The sequence below is a fragment of the Carassius carassius genome, chromosome 1 (assembly GCF_963082965.1).
Source record: "Carassius carassius chromosome 1, fCarCar2.1, whole genome shotgun sequence".
NCBI lineage: Eukaryota > Metazoa > Chordata > Actinopteri > Cypriniformes > Cyprinidae > Carassius > Carassius carassius.
The window spans coordinates 33363987-33387162 of record NC_081755.1 but is presented as its reverse complement, the minus strand read 5'-3'; the positions used below and the strand labels follow the sequence as shown (position 1 = coordinate 33387162).

General features: G+C 38.7%; 1 protein-coding gene across 5 annotated transcripts; it reads left to right on the top strand.

The window, feature by feature from the left end:
• Window positions 1-1404: 1404 nt before the first annotated feature.
• sgsm3 (small G protein signaling modulator 3) lies at window positions 1405-21485 on the top strand. Of its 5 annotated transcripts, none has more exons than XM_059557024.1 (21): window positions 1405-1614; window positions 7975-8063; window positions 8167-8255; window positions 8380-8443; window positions 13029-13240; window positions 13591-13698; window positions 14046-14189; window positions 14273-14468; window positions 14577-14722; window positions 14850-15083; window positions 15203-15385; window positions 16034-16189; window positions 16276-16330; window positions 16464-16513; window positions 16604-16756; window positions 16850-16920; window positions 17007-17055; window positions 17169-17254; window positions 17329-17451; window positions 18189-18249; window positions 19903-20350. In XM_059557024.1, the coding sequence occupies exons 2-21, from the start codon at window positions 8057-8059 to the stop codon at window positions 19972-19974; spliced, it is 2259 nt and encodes a 752-aa protein (XP_059413007.1). In that variant the 5' UTR covers window positions 1405-1614; window positions 7975-8056; the 3' UTR covers window positions 19975-20350. The 5 variants fall into 5 exon arrangements, with proteins under 5 accessions (XP_059413007.1, XP_059413005.1, XP_059413002.1 ...); XM_059557022.1 differs by lacking the exon at window positions 19903-20350 and adding an exon at window positions 21107-21485 and having other exon boundaries at window positions 1411-1614; window positions 8170-8255; XM_059557019.1 differs by lacking the exon at window positions 19903-20350 and adding an exon at window positions 21107-21485 and having other exon boundaries at window positions 1412-1614.
• The last annotated feature ends 1691 nt before the right edge of the window (window positions 21486-23176 follow it).

Here is a 23176-nt window from a genome sequence, read left to right as displayed (position 1 = left end):
ACTCATCAGGCTTCAATTTTCCTGCACAACTTTTCGGGTCATCACATGGCTTCAAGCTAACTCCAGGAATGACCTATGTTGGCTCATCTCATCAGTGCTTTCCTTCTAGTCACTCTCCCAAAGAGGCTGAATCTGTGCTGAACAGATTGGTTATGTCTGAACAGTTTCTCATATTTCAGTCAAAGCTCTCAGCAGTGTTGTAGCTTTCCCTTTGGTTACTTCTCTGCTCTTTTAGTCCAGTTTCTCGGGTTGGTTGGTCTTCACTGCTCTTCTTGTCTAATGTGTATAAACACACAGTACAACTTTACTTCCCTAACACCTTACAGTGTTTGTTATGTTCATTGCAATTTAATAAAAACCAGTGCAATGAAATGATATTGTAAGCTTATTCAGAAGTAGACCATTTTCTCGCTATTAAAATCTTAACGGCTCATGGCAAAGACAGCTAATTTTCTCAGAAAAATGTGTAGCTAAGCAACATTGTGAGGCAAAAACAGTACAGAATATATTACATGACCAGTTTCTCAGCATGTTCACACTTTACTTCCAACTTTATTGTTCTGCTCCTTCCGTCCACATTTCTTCTCTGTGTTTGGGTGAAGTAAGACATAAATAAAATAGGCCTTCATCCAGTAAGTTTGCCCTCCTCAAATAATTAGCAATATCCTGACATCATGTGGTGAAGATTGGTATTGGCGCTTTTCATGTTATTTATAAAATGACGACGGCTATTTGTAGATTAATATATAAAATATTTGTATTTTTAATATAGCGATTTATACTTACAATTAATACTTGTATTTACTTAAACTGTCCACACATTTGTTATTCAAAATATAAATCACATCATAGATCGTGGAAGATATTCAAAATACACAGCCCTTTCTTTTTAGTAAAAACTTTTTTTTTCTTTTATGGCGTTACATTACAACATAAAATACGCCAACATTACGCAAAATTAAGCAATTCTGTACCAAAACTAAATGTCAGCGAATTGTTCATGTTTGTCATGTTTGTTTAGAAATGAATGAACTGGTAAGGCTACGTCATGAAGTTTGATCGAGACGGCGGATGGATATGATGTCGTGTCAGTCTGCTCTAGTTCCTGCTCTGCCTCATGATTTCTGGGCATTGAGAGGAGCGTCACTGTTACAGTATTTGTTTTTCTATGATGGGCAACACAGCGCGGCTAATGTAAGCAGTTCGTTGCAAAAAAAAAAAAAAAAAACTAGTAGAACGTTATGTTTCACTTGAAAACTAATATAAAGCGCAGTTAGGTGAAAATATGTGGAAATATGCAGAGATTGTCAGAATACGATTGACTCGCTTCAAATAGTTACTGCTAAAACATTTTATTTGCCTCCAATCGAAAAAAAATCTGTTAGCAGGATGGGAACTATTTCTTCAGGAAATCTCTTTCAGCGGAGGGATACAATCCTTCAGTGCGAAACACGAACAGGTGTATGACGCAAAACAGTCGGTCAATGCAACCGTTCACCGTCATCACAAAACCAGAAGCACGCATTTCATACTTACACCGTATCTGCAAAATATATATGTGTAATTTTACCACGAAGTACAGCTGCTCAGCAAAGAGTTTCAACATGACGTAAGGTAAGAAGACAAAACATTTGTTAGTCCGCTAGCTCGGTGGCTAATCGTAGCGCAAGTGCATTGATCGCTGATGCTCTGATGGCTTTAGCCAGTGACCGTTATTATCTCGGAACGTTTTTATACGTTTTAGTGTAACGTTACTGTGTATGTCAGATGATTTTTACTCTTAGTAACGTTAACGGTATCGACTATGAAAGTGGCACACAGATTTAAATGTCCTCTCAGCGGTAACGTAGTTTTGAGAGTGAGTGTTCGTACATTATTGAGAACATTATGTTAATATTTAGAGAGTTTCGTTTCCATAATTTCCCCCTTAGGTGTTTTCCCACGAAATAAGGAACAGACATGAACATTTCTTCTTGTTCTGAGGTGTTCAGTTCAGTAGTGCATCGAAGTCTGCTTGACCGACAGACGCAGTATTTACTTGAAACGGACTCTTGTAACGTTACGTTAAGTCTAGATGCTTGTCTTACTGTGTTTTATTATGAATGTCCTGTGTTTTATTAGGTTCGGTAAACGTTTGGTACCGTTCCGTTATTCTGATTCATTGTGAACTGCGCTAACGTTAGTTCACACGCTCTTTTCAGGTGCCATATGGTAAATGACTCGCCCTGCCATTGATTATTTTGTTTATTTAAAGGTCTCTATCGACTGTAAACTAAGAATTATGTCACGTCATTTTATTTCTTTAATGCACAAAATATAATGTTAAGCAGAACATTATGGACTGAAGGCTTCAGTCACCATTAACGTTCATTGCACTTTTCTCCATACAATGAAAGTGAATGGTGACCAAGATTGTCATTCTGCCTAGCAACTAGTTTTGTGTTGCACAGAAGAAAGTCAGTCATACAGGTGAGAGAATGATGACTTAGTTTTCACCTGAAAGGTAAATTAAAGGTGACATTTGACACTTTAGTTTGTACACTTTGATTTATAGAATAATAGACTAATTCTTCATCATGTCTAGTTTTATCTTATTTAATACAAGTAGTTGTAAGCATTTATTGGCTCCAACAGCATTTGAACAACACTAAATGTGTCATTTCATGTGATTTTTGCTTCTGTCCTAGGAATGGTGTGCAACAATTGGGTTTCCAAAATAAAAATCAGATTTTTTCCATAGGCAAATAGATTTTTTACATTAACTTATAACAAACCTACTGTAAGATATGAGGTTGGTAAACAATGTAGTTGTTTGTCAGTGGAATTCATGATGAAAAACTACATCACCCATGATTTAGCACTGCCCACTCCCTTGAAGCATCGCGAATAATGTAATTGAGTCGGTCTTTCAAAAAAAAAAAAGCTTTCAAAATACTTACATTTATGTATATATGCATATTTGGTAATGAACTAAAAATATGTTTCTGTAGATACAAGCTACAACTTTAAATTTCCCCAGTGTTTTTAATTCAATTAATGTCATTAATATTGCTTCATGGGATTGTAGTTCTTCCTCTCTTTCTCTCACTGAAGCTTATAAATAGTTGTGTAGCTTTGTCTTTTTGCCAGATTTTCATTTACCATTTTTCTTCAAGCAAAAGTTAGTGATGTGATTCTCCTCGCAACTGGTTACTTTGGTTAATGGCTAAAATTGCTTTAACAAATACTTTTAAAAATCTCCATAGATGTTTTTTCCTGAACAAGTAGTCACTCCTGACTCTTAACCGGAAGGATGCTTTGCATTTCCATTCTCCAGTCTTTCTTGTCAAATTAGTGTATATTCTGAGCTGATAATCTAATGTTAAACCTATTTAAAACAAATTTCAATGCGCATGGCTCCATAGTGCCATACTTTACAGTGTCGCAATGACCGTCATTTGTCAGTCAAAAGTTTCCAAAAGTTTGGGTTCCTTTGGAGATCGGAACAGAAGAGCATCCAATCGGAATTTAGAATTTGTCAGCGCTCATCGTTTACTCAGGAAATGGGTTCTGCTGATAGAACCACTGTGAATAACGTAACCGAGACTGTCTCCCCAAAATATCAAACTTCTGAAGTTTTTGTGTGTGTATACAGTGGTGGCCAAAATTGTTAGAACACACGGCATATTTAAGAGATTTCAGTTTGTTTTTGTTGAATTGGCCATTACAATACCAATAAAATGAACTATCGCCGGAAATACTTCTGATGGAAGGAATCTGCTGGAACACTGACAATGATTGACTGGCCCCCTTGAAGTTGGAAAATAAACTGGACAGATCTATTGTACATTCAAAGGGAATCCTTTGGGAAGAGTTGCAGATAGCATGGGATGACATTAGTGTTGAAGTTCTCAGGAAATATACTGACACTGTTCCAGAGAGATGTGCTGCAGTAATTGCTGCAGGATGTGGACATACTAAATATTAAAGTTAAAAGTAGGTAAAAACAGTATGAATGACTTCATTTGATATTTGTTGTGCTCAGAGCAACTATCTGCATATCTCATGAACACTATGAAATTACATCTTGTTTTGGAGGCAAAAAAGGGTCAATATTTTCAGATTTGTGTTTGTTCTAACACTTTTGGCCACCACTGTATGTGCATATTGTACAAGAAAATATCAAATATATTTAAATGTAAAGTTAGGTTTTAAGTTGACTGTCATTCACAATGCATCATGGTATTGTAGTTTTTTTACTCATGAAAGACCTTTGTCTTTTTGTCCGGCTTTCAAATACATTTGTGCTTCAAATCAAAGTTTGTGTTGTGACTCATCTTGCAGCTGGTTGGTTTGAATCATGGCTTGTAACTCTTAAACTAAAACTTTTTCTAAAAATCTTCATTGGGAAAATGAATGCTGTTGTACTCTTACGTTTGAAAAATTGCTATTAAATATCCCTTCATCTGTTTAAAGTTTTGGATTCGTCTTTAAATTGGCCACTCCTTTGACGTGTGTAGTGTGGCTATAAGGTTCGGCTCTGTTTATCTAGTGTGGTTCACACCCTCCTCAAGCACAGGGCAGGGCAGGAGATCCTGCAGAGAGCACCAGCTTATGGCCCCCAGTGCAGGGACTTTGGATTGGCGTCTGAAAACAAAAGTACCCCATAATGAGCACTGCCAAACTAAACGATAAAGCTCCCCTGTCTCTCATCAGCCCCACCTCCATCTTTCCTTTCTCCTGCTTCTTCTAGTCACAACACGCAGTGAGTCATGTAACATGCTGCCCCCATCCCTCGCTCTGTTCTCCCCATCCCGCTGTCGTCAGAGAGCTGCCACGTCCCTCCTCTCTCCGCTCATGTCATGAATGGGCTTCGGTTGGCAGCCATCTCTCTCAATCGAAGTCTCACACACACCAATGTTGTTTTATTATTGTTGAGTTGCAACTAGCTTAGAATAAGGGACTTTATTTTTTTTTTTTATTTTTTTTTTTTTTTATTTCAGTTTGCCTTCAAGTAACGAATCTATGTTGTTGGTATTAATTTAACTTTACTATAATAAGCTGACTATTTATTCTGCCTACTTTGATATGATCCAGTCTACTTTCACCAGCAGCTAGCAGTCCAGACTCTATTTCCTGAGATATTTGGATTTATAATCTACTGTTAGAGGATATTATAGGATTTCAGTGTTTCTTAGAGTGTCTTCAGGGAGCATTGACTCCTCTCACTCACTGATCGCTAATGTTGGTGCCTTCGGCTGCTCGCCTGTGTCTTTTTGGTTGCTGTGGGGTCTGTTGCCATAGGGATGATGCTAGCGGTGGCGTTCACAGCTTGATGAGCAGTGTCATTGTTAGTAAGTGTTTGTTTATGATGATCAGCCAGCAGCTGATGGACGCTCTGCAGTGTTGTCATGACTGTCCTCTAATGAGGCCCACTGAAAGATCTGTCTGTTGTGCACGGATCTGGATTCATTTGAGTTTGAAATTGGATGAAGTGGTAAGTACTGTTTTTCAAGTGCTTCAGATCGCTGTATATTTCAAATGTTTTCAGATACATACTTTTTATGATATAAAATTATAGAGGTTTTTATTTCAATTCCATTGTCTTTGCAAAATATAAAAATAAAACTATTTATGACGCAAACTTTACTGATGATTTCAAGATTGTCACGGGTAATTTTGTCATACGTTCGCCAGTTAGATCAACCAGGGGAAAAGTGAATTTTAATATTAATTAAAGTGATTTAAAATAAGCCCAAACAACTTAAAATCAAGATATCTATTTCTTTCTTTATATCACAATTTTTCTTTTTTTTTAAGAACCTTGATACCCACAATTTTCTGAAAACTAGGATTTATGAAATTATATCATATCACAGTATGTAAAATTCAATATTTTTAATTTATAGACCTGGAAAGTCAAGTCTTCTAATACAGAATACTCAATGGTCATTTGTATAAGAATATACATTTTTCTAGATATTCCAAGCTCCCAAATATTTTTTTGGGGTAGAAATTGTGATTAAAAAAATAGGCCTACTTGTAAAAATCCTTAAGCTTAATTCTAAATTACATCTTAAGCCTGGTTCACACGGGACGATTTTAAAATTGTCGGCTGATTTTCCAAACCTGAGAGACCCCACACACGGCAATAAAAAATCACGGGTCTAACAGTTTTGGTCATACAGTGTGTGGTGTGCAGCCACACGGCAAAATCAACACATCACACACGAACCGATTTGACTCCCGAGCATTCCCAGGTCAGACGGGAAATCTCGCAAAATCCCTCGAGATCAAACGTGACTTCAGAGTAAACAATCATGGCGGACGAAAAGGATGCAGTGGCCATAGTTTGTGCTTTGTTTGTAACCGAAAAAAAACATAAGAAAAATAAGAAAAGGTGATGGTCAAAGAAGTGGAGACAAAGTCCTCCATCTCCGACGTCCACCGGACTTTCTGGTGCGCCATGCCGCCGGCTGTTTTGATTTTGTTTCCCGGTACTTCCTCGCTGCCTCGTCACCTCGCTTTCTGATTGGCTACACGCCACAGTCCACAGGCTGCGTGATCGTTTGTCCTCGGGGGACACCACACACGAGAAGAAATCAGGCCAAATAAATCCAACATGTTGGATATCCCCGATTTGAGATCGGAGCGGTCCCGACGTCCTTCCGAGCAGAGAAGAGCAGTCTTAAGAAACCACACACAGCAGGAATATCTGATCAGATTATTTTACGATAATCGGAGCATCCTTAAGATTGTCGGAAGGTGTCAATCGGGGCTAAAATCGGCCTAATTATCCTGCCGTGTGAACCAGGCTTCACATGAACTGGAAATGAAATGGGGCCTTTGAATATTGTTGTAGGCAGTAGAGGGCCTTGGAGTCAAAAAAGGTTGAGAGCCTCACAGAAAACCAAGTGTTTAGGTTTGCAGGGCATACAAATGAATGCACAAGATCAATGTATGTTAAATTTTTGATGGCAGGTCTTTCTTATTGTTGCGCTCTGTTAAAGGCTAGATTTTGCATCATTCATCCAGGTCCACATAAATCAATACACAACCCGGGATGTTAGTGTCCAGCTCTTTTTACTTTACTTTGACTATAAGACTCAGTTATTGTCCTTTTTGCCAAGTAAAAATACCTGGCAGTGAAACCGGAGAACTACTCTTTCTTACGTGATGTTTAACACACACACACACACACACACATAGGCAGAGCAGGAAGATAAGCTCTGTTGCATTTATAGAGCAGTCCTACACCCCATTCCCAAAGAGACGTTGGCTTTCATCCAACAAGGAAGTGATTTATTTTAAACAAATGAGGAAATTGAATGGTGCATTAGCATACCCTCTAAAAAGCCTCTGGTTGGTTCAGCAGGCATAAACTGTTGAGTTTCTTGAAACACTGGAGCAGAGACCAAAAGATCTGTAGAAGGGCTTATATGTGCAAATCCTGGTATCAGTTTTGCAATCTTTCCTTCTGATGTGGGTGGGTAATCACATATCCCCCTCTCTCACACATCCCCACTGGGTTTGTCATGAGTTTAGTGGAGAAACAAACGCTGCCTTATGCTGGGCTATAAATGCAGATGATGTCAGTGTCATGGAGCGAGAAGTCGTGTAAGGTAGTGTCGTCTATGGGTCCACTGGCATGTTTAATTTATCCAAACATGCTGTGCTGCTGAAGATTTAGCTTGCCATCCTGTGTGTCTGTGTTGATTTGAAGAACTGGAGCATGAAGGAGGACAGTATTAAGGTGCCTGCATCTCAAGTTCAGCTTTAAAAAGCTTTCAGACTCTTCACTTCCTCATAGCAGACTTCTTTTTTTCTTTTTTAATTGCACTAAAGGGACATTGTTATATGATATTCTGCCTAGTTCAGTCCTTTAAATGACTATTTTGAGGTGATTATTTCCAGAGGCTGTGAATTGCATTGATCACTTGAGTAATTACGCACTTTGTATGGCTCTGTCTGTATTCTTTTGGTTTCCTTATCTAGGGCCTGTGAACCTTGACCTGACCTGCTACAGCTGGACTCCTCTCTGTAGACGCTAAAGAAACACTCTTCAAACTCCAGGACCATGTCAAGTAAGCTTACTGCTGCATGAATACACTAAATAAAAATGGAAGCATAGTTGTATTGTTTGTCAAACACAGTTAATCTCATCACATGGTTTTCTGTTCTCTTTAGCAGGTAATTACACTCCTGCCCCAGGGGGCCCTTTTTCGGCCCTCACACCCAGCATGTGGCCCCAGGACATTTTGGCAAAGTACTTTCAGGTAGTTTACTCATACTTTGTTTATAATGCTCTAAGTGGCAGATTAATGTTATTCTGTTATTGTATCATCATCATTGTTATGGGAAGTGGTTCATTTCTGAGAGATGTTGTTCTGACTGTTGCAGAAAGACCCCGATATGGAAGCAGAACTGCAGTATGATGAATTTGGGTTCCGGATCGATAGTGAAGGTTAGTGTGGGATAGGGCTGTCAAAATGGCTAAAAAAACAAAATTCAAATTTTAACTTAAATATTATAAAAATTGAATTTAAAATGTATAATTTCAGTTATGGTGAAGAAAAGCTTTTGGCTTTTGAGGTCACAAGAGGGTGCATCGAGCAAAATATTACTGCACTTTTTTTCAAAGTGTAAGATAACATGACTATCTGTGAAAAAAGTGGATAATGTTTAAAGGGTACATACACAGTTTCACCTAATCTCATGTTAATCTTGAGTACCTATAGAGTAGTACTGCATCCTTCATATATCCAAAAAGTATTTAGTTTTATCAAATTTATAAAAGAAAAATACAGCCTTCTGATTCTTTCCGGAAAAAGCCGAGCTCCTGGAGGCGTGCCTTGAGCGGAGCTATAATACTGACGTTTCGTGTTGTTTCCATTAACATATATTCATTTATGTGCTGATTTAAAAAAAAAATACAGAAATCTGATGCAATTGTACTTGCATGAATGGGGTCTTTTATCACAGGGATCGCTCCATGTCCAAATGTTGTGCAAATCCAGCGTCGACTTGGGCCTTGTTTATAAAACATTCGTCACTCAAATGACCAGAACACACAAAGGCACTTGATACACTCAGTTGCTGACCCGGAAAAACAAACTGCATCCACTGTTCATGTAACGCTGGGTTCTTGGGGAAGATGAACACGGTAAACTTTCCCTCAAATCCAAAAATGCACTTATTTGGAGACATTCTTGAACAAATCCTACGCAGCGCTGCTGATGATTTTGAAGTGCGTTGATGTGCGTGGTCTCGCTCTCCTCTGGCCAACGTGTGCGCGGGCGCGCTTTTCTGCCAGAAATGCTCATATAAGGAGTTCCGCTCTATGTTCCGCTCTTGTCTACGTCATTAGATCCACGATCGAAAAAAAAACTGCCGAAACTTGTACAAACCCGGAAGTAAGATTTTCGGCACAGAAATTCTCTGTCATTCTTCTAAATAATTTTTTACAACTTTGGCCATGTTTAGCACGAGAATCCATCTCTTTAACACTGTGAACAACTCTGAATACACGAACACCATTGTACCCCCCCTTTAAAGTAATGTTTATAAACCAATTTTAATCAAGTGGCTTAAAAAAAACTATAAACCAAACAGCATCATGTATGTATGAAGTTTAATACAAAGGGTTGAAAGACATTCACACAGAGTACTTTTTTCATTTAAAAACACAAGTTGCAGTTGGATGGGGAATAAACCCGCCGTAAAGTTGAACTTGCATTAATTTTACATGGCTTTCTAAACAAACTCTTTTTGTGTGAGATGCGAGTGCAACGGTGATAGATGTCCCTCTAGAAAATGCGCGAAAATACGTTTTTGCATTTGAATGTGGATATTTTAAATTCCAAAATATGTGAAATTTGAAAAAAATGTATTGTGGTGTTCAGTAGCGCTGTGTTCGATACATCGATTTGCCGATGTATTCTCACAAAGATTTGACGATACGAGTATCGATACAGTTGGCCCTGTATTAATATTGTGGCACATGTGCAGCAGTGGACTGCGCTTAATTTGAATATGAGAACGCTGCTTAAAATGGAGTAGAAAAGTGTGAGGTTTCTAAAAAAATAATGAATGGAGAATAATATATTGGCTACCACAATGTTTAATCTGGCCGCAGAGGAATACAACTGGGTTGCCTGATATACAGAGACGTATTCTCCGAAACAGAGCTCCCACTTGCTTAATACAAAAATATCTACTAAGTTTGTTAATTATCATTGTCAACCTGGCAACCCTGTGTATGCGCTCTCTCTCCACTAATATTCTATTCTCAGAGAAATGTAATTATCAACTGTTCATTTATGTCAGAGAGAGGGAGGCTGCGTATGTATGAATTACCACCGTTTTGTCATTTTTCTTTATTAATATTTTAAAGTATAGTATTTTAGTATAATAGTATAATTCATTTTATTAGTATTCTATATTATATTTTTAAATGTAGAGAGTGCATTAATTTCTGCAATGATAACCTACCAGCAATGCTAAGATTATATTTTTTTTAGATATATTATTATGAGTACATTAATATTTTTGGACCTCTAAAACAAGATCCAAGCAATCAGAATGTTGTACCTGGTGAGGAGTTCCCCATGTTAACATGAAACAAATGCCATTATGTATATTGTACTTTGGTAAAGTTATGGAGGCCCTTCATAATGCAGAGGTCAACTGCCTGCTCTGTCAATAGTTAGCAATGGCCCTATAGTGTGCAGTGTTTAATACACAACTTTTTTACGTAATTCTTCTCGGGTCAAATTTAGTGCAGTCCTGTATCATGGTATGTATTGTATCGTGGCCTCTGTATCGTGATATGGATCAGCAGATAATAATAAGTAATGTTTTTTCATCACTAAATCAGCATATTAGAATGATCTCAGAAGGATCATGTGACACCGAGCCTGAAGAAATTACTGCTATATATATATATATATATATATATAGGCCTGTCAGCTATACGTATATGTGTGTGTGTGTGTGTGTGTGTGTATGTTTTTATATATATATATATATATATATATATATATATATATATTAGTGCTGTCAACTGATTATAAAAAGTACAAATTAATCGCTAATTTATCTTAAATTAATTACGATTATTCCCAAAGTTGTTAAATATACTTTTATATTGCAATAATTTCTCATTTAATCTTAAAATTAATGCTCAAATAACACAAAGACAGTACATTTGTTTAATGGGATATTTTGTATTAGACTTTTTGTAAATAACTTCTAATTTAAGTGAACTTAAATTAATTAATTTAAATTGCTATCTGTACACTTCTTGCTAGAAGGCTAATTTTGTACAAATGGAAATACTCTTCACCTCCAACATACGGACATTGGATTAAAGATGTGATGTATAACATACAATTGGAAAAGCTGCGATGTTCTGTGAAGGTGTCAAATAAGAGATTTCTTATCACCTGGCAACCTTTGCTGACCTTTGTGGAGAACACTTCTGCTAAAAAATTATTATGAATGTACATGTTTGTATATTATTATTATTGTATTTTTATTATATATATATATATATATTTTTTTTTTTGGTCTGACTGTTACATGGGGTTGGGTGGGATGAGGGGGTTCTTATCTGTTCTGTATAATGTATTTGTTTTTCAGTATCATTTGTTAAAATTAAAATAAACATTGAGGGGAAAAAATTAAGTAATTTAAGTAATTTTCACATAAACACATTTTAATTAATGTCATGTTTTCCTGTGCCCTTCAGCAGAAATATCCAGAAATTGGAATTGAAGTTATCAAATGTTAAATTCTAAATTAAATATAGATGAATCATTAATAATGCATGATAATAATATTAATAAGCTATAAAAGGTAATGATTTTTTGATTAACAGCCATCACAGCATCCAACAACAAAATAAATAAAGGTATAAATTTTTCTTTTTGCTGTATTTTTGATCAAATAAATGCAACTTCGAAATTTCTTTCAGAAATAAATTGGTATAGGTACACTTTAGTATAGGGACCAATTCTCACTGTTAACTAGTTGCTTATTAGCATGGTTACATACTGGCTGTTTATTAGTATTTATAAAGCACATATTCTGCATGAACATATTCGACGTCCTAATACCTAAACTTAAAAACTACCTTATTAACTATTAATAAGATTCAAATTAGCAGTTTGTTGAGTCGAAAGTCATAGTTAATGGTTTATTAATTGTGAAAATTGGACCTGTGATTAAAATAAACTGAGAAGAATTGAATAAACTGTGACCAAAAATTCCCACTGATCCCAAACTCAAATGGTTTTTTATGTTGAAGCTTTGTTATAGATATTTGTTTGTAACAGATGGCTTGACAAAGCAGATGATCATGTTTAAAAAGAGGGGTGTCCTCCTGGAATGCTCAGTGTCAAGCCCTTTTAAATCTAAGTCTCATCTAGAGCCCCTTTCACACTTCACGTTGGTCCCGGAAAATTGGCGGAACATTGCCGGATTGCCTTGTGTGTGAAAGCAAACAGATTCTGGGATTGGTTCGGGGATCGATCCTGGGTTGGGGACCTAGTAACATTGCCGGGTTTAGTCCTGGAAGGAGCTCTGTGTAAATAAAAGCCAGAACTAATGGCGTAAAGTGTGTGTCGTAGTGATGACGCACGTTATCGTGCAACTTTTTTACCAGGTGTTTTGATGGCAGATCAACGTGCATCAAAAAATCTGTGCAAACTGTAATGAAGCAGATATCAGTTAGTTCCTCACTCTCCGCGCTGAAGCTGAGATCGTTCGCCAGTTTAAGTGAAAGTATAATGTGCCTAGCGTTTTCGACTCGTACATTACACATCACGCCCTCATGTCACATTACATTACGGGACCTTTACGGGTTGTGTGTGAATGCACTCACAGATTCCAGGAAATCACTGGAAATGTGAATGAAACAAAATCTAACGATCCAGGAACAATTGCCGGGACACATTACCCGTGTATTATCTGGAATCTCAGTGTGAAAGGGGCTTAGTACTGTCTTTCCCCATATTTGTCAGGAGTTAAGAGGTTTTTTTCTGCTTCAGACGGGGTTGAGACAAGTAAATGGCAGCGTGGTGAAGGGGCTCCTCAGAAAGAGGACCCTCAGCAAAGACTTCGCTGGCAGGCCCATCTGGAGTTCACCCACAATCACACTGTAGGAGACCTGACATGGGACAAGATCTCCCCTACCCTGGCTTGCTCTGACCGCCTTCGGACCCTTGTGCTGGGGGGCATACCACACAGCATGAGACCACAGGTCAGCACTGAGAACCTGTTTATCAACCCTCTAAATGGGTTTTTGTTTGTGTTTTTACCTCACCACATATTTAAGGCTATCTTTGTATTATTGTTAAACACCATCAGGCGGCTAATCTGCTGATGTAATGTTCCCATGGCAACCATGTTAATGCTTGAGGTATTCTTAGTGTCACTGTAATACGACATGATGTCTTGGCAATACAGTATCTTGTTTATGCTGTGTTGCTATTTTCAGAGATTCCCATGAGAACAGCGGTGTGTTTCAGATCTTCCAAGTGCACCTCTGCTGGATCTTTGTGTGTTTATCTGTCTTGTTCCTCATTGTCTCTGTCACATGCATTCCCTCAGATGTGGATGCATTTGTCAGGGGCCCTGCAGAAAAAGAGAACATCAGAAATCTCCTACAGGGAAATCGTCAAAAACAGTTCTAATGACGACACCACAGCAGCCAAACAGGTACACGTCATCTCTGCCACAGATGTGATGTAGTCAGAGATTTAGTTGAAATGGAGACTTCAATTTAAAATAAATGCTGTTCTTTTGAGCTTTCTAAAAATCCTGAAAAACATTTTTTTATACCGTTTCCACAAAAGTTTTAGGCAGCACAGCTGATTTAACACTGACAGTCATAACAAAATGTTTCTTGAATCAGCATATTAAAATGATTTCAAATTCTGATTTTTTGACACTGACTTTTTCTTTTCAATTTTAAGCTCAAATTCATTCATGCACTCACCTCAGACTTTACATAGACGTGTTCCAGTATTGTTTTTAAAATGCATGTCTCTCTGTCTGTGCTGCAGATAGAAAAGGATCTTTTGCGGACCATGCCCACTAATGCGTGCTTCAGTAACATGTCGAGTGTGGGGGTGCCCAAGCTCAGGCGGGTCCTGAGAGGACTGGCGTGGCTGTATCCAGACATCGGCTACTGTCAGGGCACAGGCATGGTATGAAGCGACCTTACACAGACTCTGTCTCTCTGCTCATCGGCTGTAAGACTCTGAGGTGTGTGTGTTTGTCTTTGATACAGGTGGTGTCCTGTCTGCTGCTGTTTCTGGAGGAGGAGGATGCTCTGTGGATGATGTGTGCACTGATAGAGGACCTTCTACCTCCCTCATACTTCTCCTCCACGCTGTTGGGAGTTCAGACCGACCAGCGCGTGCTCAGACAGCTCATAGTGCAGTATCTGCCGAGTCTAGACCAGCTCTTACAGGAGCATGACATTGGTGAGACACGAACAGCCTCAGAAATATTAAACGCAAGATACTTTTTTTTTAATCGCTTTTGCTCCAAAGATTAAAAAAGCATTCAGATGTTCATGTTTTCCCTCTCAGAGCTTTCTTTAATCACGCTGCACTGGTTCCTCACTGCCTTTGCCAGTGTGGTGGACATCCGCATCCTGCTGCGAATCTGGGACCTGTTCTTCTACGAGGGCTCAGTGGTGCTCTTCCAGGTTACGCTGGGCATGCTGAAGATCAAGGTTGTTTAACTTTATTCAAAGACTTCTATCTTTCTATTAACTAAGCTTTCGATGGTTAAACAAGGCAGCAATGAGTGTTTGATACGACACAATGTAAATAATACTGGTTTCTTTTTGTGTTGTAAAGGAGGAAGAACTGGTGTCATCTGAGAACTCGGCATCCATCTTTAACACACTCTCAGATCTGCCCAGTCAACTAGAGGACGGGGCGGCAGTGCTGGGCGAGGCTGTGCGTCTGGCAGGATCTCTGTCTCAGGAAAGCCTGGATGCACTCAGACACAAGCATCTTGCCTACATCCTGGCAGAGCAGGCCCAGCTCAACTCTGGCAACTCCCATTCCCTCCACACCAACCTCAACAAGGTTGAGAGCATGAACAGTATCTTGGATCATCATATGTGACGCTCATATTTAGACACACTTTATTTGCAATATACAAAATGTGAATACAGATTCACTCATTTGTGTGTGTCAATGTCCAGGTGGTCCGCAGACAGAGCCTGCACAGGAAATCCACCCTGAGCTCGCTTCTCTGGGGGGAGGACGAGGTGGAGGCGCTGAAGGCCAAAAACATCAAACAGACGGAGCTGGTGGCAGCACTGAGAGAAGCCATCAGTCGAACCGCAGAGCACTTTCACTGCCTGGACCCCCGCAACTGCAGCACTGTGAGAGCCACTCGACCACATTGAATCACCTTTTAGAATCTGTCAGGAATAATTCAATTAGAAACAGAACATTTGCACTGAAACGGCAACACTGACTCATGTACCTGGTGACTCACTGAGTTGTTTTGTTGAATTGCATAAATTAGGCCTATGTATCAAGAAATTAGCGGCACACTCGCATTAGCACTAAACAGACCACCATGAGTCAGACAGAGTCTCGAGTTATTAATCAATTATAATCATTAAGTAGTCAGATGTCAAACATGACTTCTCAGTTGATATTGCTGAATTTAGGGCTGCAGGATTATGACAAAAATCATAATTGTCAATTATTCCCTTGAAACTGTAATTGCAATTATTAATTACGAATATCACAATTTACATTTAATTATGTTTATATCATTGTTTGATGCAACTGCATGCCGTATTTTTTATATTTAAATAAACAAGCTAAAAACACTCTTAACTGAAAAACCTTTAGTGCTTTCTACAGTATTAAGCCTCATATGTCAACTATACATCGGATTGGTTTCTTCTTTAAATTAGAAGAGGAACTAGCTGAATTTCTCTCTGTAGTTGCCATATTACACACATAAGCTGGGAGGAAAAAACTTGTCCAGCTTACTCCCTCTCTATCTCGCTCTCTAGGATTTGACTCCGGACTATTCTATGGAGAGTCATCAAAGGGATCACGAGAACTTCCTGGTTGTGTCTCGGAATCGCCGGAGACGAGCCAAAGCCTTGCTGGACTTTGAACGGCACGACGATGATGAACTGGGCTTTCGGAAGAATGACATCATCACAGTGAGCACCTGCTCTTTCTGTCATCTAAACATGTTAACTGATGCCTCGCCTTTGTTCCTTGACTCTATCTCTGTGTTCATTCTCAGATCATCTCACAGAAAGATGAGCACTGCTGGGTTGGGGAGCTGAACGGCCTGAAAGGTGAGCTGAGATGTGCTTACCAGAAGCATTCGAAATGTCTTTGATTGTCAGAAATGGTTCCAACTGGCACTTATACCCTACATTCAACTCATTACACCAATCGGTATTGCCCACAAACCTTTTGTCCCATTAGGCTGGTTTCCTGCTAAATTTGTGGAAGTCTTGGATGAACGAAGTAAAGAGGTAATAGCTTTGCTTTTGGATTGTGTCTGTTAATTCCTGTGAATAAGGGATAAATCTTAACTGTCTCATGCACACGTTCCTGTCGTTCAGTACTCTCTGGCTGGAGACGACACTGTAACTGAGGCAGTCAATGACTTGGTCAGAGGCACGTTGTGTCCTGCTCTCAAGTCCATCTTTCAGCACGGCCTGAAGAAGCCCTCCATACTGGGAGGACCTTGTCACCCTTGGCTCTTCATCGAGGAGGTAGGAGCAGATTGGGTTTCCTATGGAAAGTTACATACATTTAGAGACGTGAGTCAAGTGAGTGAAAGAGTTGTGTGTGTGTGTTGATCACAGGCTGCCAGCAGAGAAGTGGAGAGAGACTTCAACTCTGTCTACTCCAGACTGGTGCTCTGCAAGACCTACAGGTGAGACATGTAGCTACATAAGATCTCACCTTCTCTAATTGTCTTAATGGTGCTTCGCTGATATGATATCCAATTCACCTCTTTAGGTTAGATGAAGATGGGAAGGTGCTCACACCTGAAGAGCTTCTTTACAGGGTGAGTTTGACAAAATAAAGATACCTGATCAAATTTGATCAGCGGTTAGGGTGGTTGAGCACTGGTTTTACGTTTGTACACCAAGCATCTGTACACTCTCTGTCTGTCATTAGGCAGTGCAGTCTGTCAACATGAGCCACGACACTGCACACGTTCAGATGGACGTCAAGTTTCGCTCGCTCATCTGTGTGGGCTTAAAGTAAGTCAGTCTGCGGTGACACCATCTCTGTTTTGTTTTCTGTTCCAATAATGCAAGCGTGTGTGTTGTGTTAGTGAGCAGGTGCTGCACCTGTGGCTGGAGGTGTTGTGTTCCAGTATGAGTGCCGTGGAGAAGTGGTACCATCCCTGGTCCTTTCTGCGCAGTCCTGGCTGGGTTCAGATAAAGTGTGAACTCAGGTAAGACTGAGCCGCTGCTGATGGGCTGAAATGAGCTCAGAATGTGTTCAAAAAGAAGTGGAAACCGACACATTACTATACAGTTGAAATAAAGACATTTTCTCATTTGTTATTGGGTCATTCCCTGTAAAATCAACCACATTTTCCCGGCTCAAATTTTTATTTTGTCAATATTGTTCTCAAGAAAGATAAACACATAGTGATGAAAGCCAAAATATTAAACCATTGATCTATTTTTACTATAACATTTTCTTTTTTTATAGGGGGGAGTCAAAAGGACAATTTTCATCTGAGATTCAGAGACAAATTACAGTTGGGTTAAAATGAAAAAAAGATGGCAGCATAATTTTGTTATTTTTACAGAGATTGGTAGCTCTGTTAGTGAAATCTGATGGCTTTAGCAGTCTTTGTTGCATTATATGCCAATGGTGAACATTCGAAAATGGGGAAAAAAAATTATTACTTTTTTTTTCTCTCTCCAAAGTTTGCTTGCCTGTGACACGATAAGTATTAAAAACCATATTAATGCCCAATTTTAGATAATGGGTCTCAACAAACTTTCCGTGTTTACATTACGTGTTCTCATAACCCACAGAGATTACAAATTGATCTGAATGAATCATTACTAAATGGTCTCAATTATTTGGTCAATCCTGTATGTTAAAATAACTGCCATAAATGTTCTTTTGGTTGATTTGAGTGTATTACTGACATGGGTTTGTATGTGCTACTTTCAGAGTTCTCTCAAAGTTTGCCTTTAGTCTCTCCCAAGACTGTGAGCTGCCTACCAAAAAAGAGGTGAGAGATTGGAACTACCTCCTCACATTCACTCAGCGTCTCACATGTCCCCCCCACCCACACACTAGTGTTGCACGGTGAACCGATACTTCAAAAGTATCGCGATTCTCAGAAAATTATAAACGTCACAATTCTTAAATTTATTAGTATCGATACTTCAAAGAATGACTGCGTTCCAGATTTGTAAGAGACGTATTTCATGTTGGTGTGTGCAACGCACGCTTTCAGTGCCTCCCTATGGACGTCTGTGTTTTTCTCCTCACGCAAGCAGCAGCAAAAAAGCACTACAGCGAGATGGCTGCATTAGTGGCTTTACTAAACTGATTTGGCTTTACTAAAATGTGTGCATAATCGTATTAAATAGTTTAAATAAGTTGTTCAGATGAACAAAGCACGAGGTTTTCTTGCATAATTAACATTTTAATTGTTTGGTCAGACAGTTCATATATAATATTCACATTAATCGGGGATTAAACGTGGAGTTATGTTCTGTATGCTAAATATGAAAACGAGTGTATCTGCACAGCACCTATAACTGCACTTTGTATCTGCTGATTGCTGATCGAGATTTACATGCTTGGCTCACTGACCCTGTATACTCATTCATTACGTTCATAAACGAGATGTATCAGTTCATTCAACTCGTTCACGAATGAGAAGATCTCTCGATCTCGTTCAGTGAAGGGCGTATGGGTTCACTACATTCAACAAATCACATGCTCCGTCACATCTTGAGTAACTCTTTGACAGGATGAAACAGTTCACAGAGCTGTTCACGAGCTGCGCATGCGCAGCTAATAGCGCTGTGTTTGCGCGCTGCTGTGGAGGGAGGAACTACAGTGAACGAAAAATGAGAAAAATAAATTTCACTATATTTGCGGGCTGGGGCGGGCCAAATAATTTCATAAAAGCGTGACCCGCGGATTGGAAAAAAACCGGACCCGCGCATCACTAGGCTGCATGTGCAAGCACAAGTGATACTGTGGCCGCCGGTCCATGACTGGTAGAAAAAGATGACGCTCATTAAAGCTCACTGGCTGAGTTTTCTCCTCTGAAAGAAAAGGTTGCACAACTGACTGAATAAGTTACAATTTCTGAGATATTGCTGCTAAATTTTATTTGCTTTTTTTTTTTTTTTACTTGAATGCCATTGCTTAAATTGATATTATTTATTTATTGACATTTAATCTTCTGAGTTCAGAAACATTGTTTAATATAATCGCTGTTCATATTTTTATTTAATGTTCAGAGACAAGATAAATTTATTACTCTTATGTTTCTTATGATAACTGAGATAATGCTGCTAAATTGATTCTTTCTTTACCTTAAATGTCATTGCTCTAATTTATTTTTTATATTTTGATATTTCATATTTTGTTCAAATGTTTAATATATCTGCTATTCATATGTTCATTTATTAGTGTGTTATATGATTAGAATGTTGTCCCGGTTTTAAAATAAAGCACAGCAATGATATTTGAGAGTGTATTTTCCCTTTTCAGGAAAAGTATCGAAAAAGTATCGAAATCGCAATTCTTGACTAGGTATCGGTATCGAAACAATAATTTTGGTATCGTGACAACAGTACCACACACACACACACACAGTTACACACAGGCTAACATGCATCTGCGTGTTTGTCTGCCATTCCAGAAGTCTCCTGTTCTCAAATCAGAAGTGGTGGATGTCTTGGTGCAACATCACCTCTTTAGTTGGGACCTCTAGGTAATGCTGGTAACTAGTTACTAGCCTGCTGCTTGATAAGTGTCTGCGGAAGCAGTCAGTGCTGGTAGTAGTAGAAGTGCTTAGTGTGTTCTTCTCTCCTGTTCACTGCTGTTTAAATAGTGCCTTCACATAATGCCAACTAAACCTTTAAAAACCAGTTCAGCAGCTTTTGTGCCGAATGCTAATGAAACTCTAGAGCAAATAACACTCTCCATTATGTTTAGTTCAGACAGAAGCTTGGATACCAGTGTGCTTGGAAAAATGAAGGCCTATATAACTAAATGGCAAAAACAAATTTTGCTTCAGGGGCAGGTTGCATAAACTGTTTAGACTTGTCTTTAAAAATAACTGTTTAGTCACTTACCCCCATGTCGTTCCAGACCAGTAAAAGCTTCTTCGTTCGTCTTCGGAACACTTTTTTTTCGATATTTTAGATGAAAACCGGGAGGCTTGTGACTGTCCCATAGACTGCCAAGTAACTTACACTGTCACGGTCCAGAAAAGTATAAAAGCATCGATGATTGGTGATTCAACCGTAACAATATGAAGCGACAAGAATACTTTTTGTACATGAAGAAAACATAAATGAACATTTTATTCAACAATTTGTCTCCTCTGTGTCTCCATCACCATAGCGTCATTTTGGAGAATATCTTCTGAATGCAGGCAGCTTACGCTCTTTTGTGTCAGCTGTGCCACAAGAATACATTTTCTATGTGTATCTACGCTTTGATTTGAATGAAAACATTGCATCTGTGCAGCGCGGCTGCATGCTGATGGAGGTTTTCACTGTTGTCTGGAAGTAGACTGGGAGGCATTTCCTGGTGTTGAGATTTCCTCAGTGACTCCACATTCACCTGAAACATGTGACCATTAGTGCTAAGGTTAGCTTGTAGAGGATTTTCTGCTCTGACCTTTAGATGTGGTGTTAGTGCACTGTGCTTCTCACGTCACGTGACCTTGTCTTGAGCTCTGATAGAGTACAGTGTTTAATTACAGCAGGAATGCTGAGCACAGCCATTTGTTTTGAAGTAGTTCAACCATTCAAGGCAATGAAGCATCATTTAATCAGCAGAGTGCAGATGTAAAGACACCTTACCAAATGTCTCACTTAACCCCACGTGTTTTCCAGGAGAAGGAGCAGAGGCCATTGAAGGAGGGAGTTCAGGACATGTTGGTGAAGCATCACCTCTTCAGCTGGGACATTGATGGCTAAACCACCACACACTTCCTGTGAGCTGCAAACACACAGACCAAATCACTCTCCATCTGCAGAAAAACAGGGATCACACCTGAAATTCATCTTCATTCGCTGTACAGCTTTACGTCACATAGCTGAATTGTTGAGTGTTTGTGTGTTGTTATGGCTCAATAGTTTCACTCTTTGTGACTCTTGTAAGAGTCTGTTTGTACAAAGGAGTTCTTTGCCAAGATTTCACACAGAATTAGACTAAAGACAACCTGCAAACACTTCCTTTCCTCCGAAGCTAAATAAATGTTGCTTCATTTGGGGCACGACTAGAGCAGTCATGAATGAATGTAGGATTTAAACCTTTTTGTCCATTTACTCTTGGTGATCTCTGGAGAGTGGGAAAGACTACAGTCCAGCTCTAATGCTCCAGAAGGATCGTCTTGAAGAGCTAATTCAGTGTCTGAATAATCACGCTTGTGTATATCAGACATGTACAATCAGAGGTTAAACACATTTTCATTATCTTCAGAGGACTTTCCAATTATGATCGTTTCCAAAATAGCTGAATAATAAAAAAAAAAATCCTGTGGGTACCACCCCACATCCGTAACACCCCGTTACATCCACAGCAAACTAATGATGGCATTCACTTCAGTCAGGTCTCTTTCTCTGGTGTGTGGTTCAGACACTGGATTGAATCTGCTTCAACATGAAGGACATCACTGATTCAGTGCTGTTGGTGTGGCAAGGAATCAGCTTTGTGTTACATATTACTTAAAACCATGTAAAGTATAAAAAAGAGAAAAATAGAATTTAGCTTTTTTTTTTTTTGAGATGTGAAAAAGAAAGGTCCAGTGCTGTCCAGTCTACGTGGAGTCATAATGGGCCGCTCTGAATGAGTGACGCAGAATAGCTTTGTGTGTCTTCTCTGCAAGAGCCTGCAGTGGTACAGACGTTAGAGTACGTGAAAGAAAAAGCCTCCATTTTATCACTCTTGTAATTGGTAGACATGGTTGTTTTGAACCAAAAACTAGTCTGTAATGGTTGAGCATGACCAAACTCACAGGGCTTTAAATCATATCCACGATCACTGATAATGTGTACGTAAATAAAAATCTATATCTGTAAGAATTTGTGTGCTTTTGTCTTTGTGTGTGTGTGTGTGACTTGTTAAGTGCCGCTAGGCATAATCCCGAAGGTCTTCAGATGAGGTCTTCAGGTCTTTGAGATTGTTTAAACTCATATGTTTTTGTAAAAAATATGTATTGTAGTCACAATAAAAGAGAAGACCGATCTGTATTGTGACATACAGTACATTCAAGTGAAATTTATTGGAAAAATACCACAATTGATCAAATATGCTTTTCAAAAAAGCAATAAAAAATTGTCAACATGCTATTTCATAATAATAATACTTATAATAAATCATGAGCAAATCAATTTGAAGGTGGAGCGATTCGACCAATCAGATGAAAGGAGCGCTTCAGCGCCGCCCGCAAGTGCGAATGAAATATTGAAGCCATAAACCGAAATGATCAAAACGTACTGTACACAGGCCAACTGTCTTGTCCATGTTCTCTCACTTGAATCCTCTTCTTGAGATTTGTGTCTTGACTGTGAGTGTTAATGCATTTAAGAAAAATAGCATTTAAATGATAATTTTGCCACAGTTTTTGCTTGAACATGTTATACATATCTAATCATTTCTGTAATACATTTTCATTTTAATTTTGCAACTTATAAAGCGTTCAAATTCGTATTCATTTTACATATTAAAAACTGGTGTATGAAATGGCAAATGAAAATTATGTAATTTCATTTTCATTTTGCACCAAACGTGGCACAAATGTATTGGAAAATGTAAATGTAAATACAGAAATGCATTGCCATTTTACATATTGCATTGTCATTTTGCTTATTACATCCCAAATTGAATATTGCTACCCATATGCTTCCATACATAGGCTTGGTTCTTCCCATTGTGGTTGACTGAATGGAGGCGAATCTGAA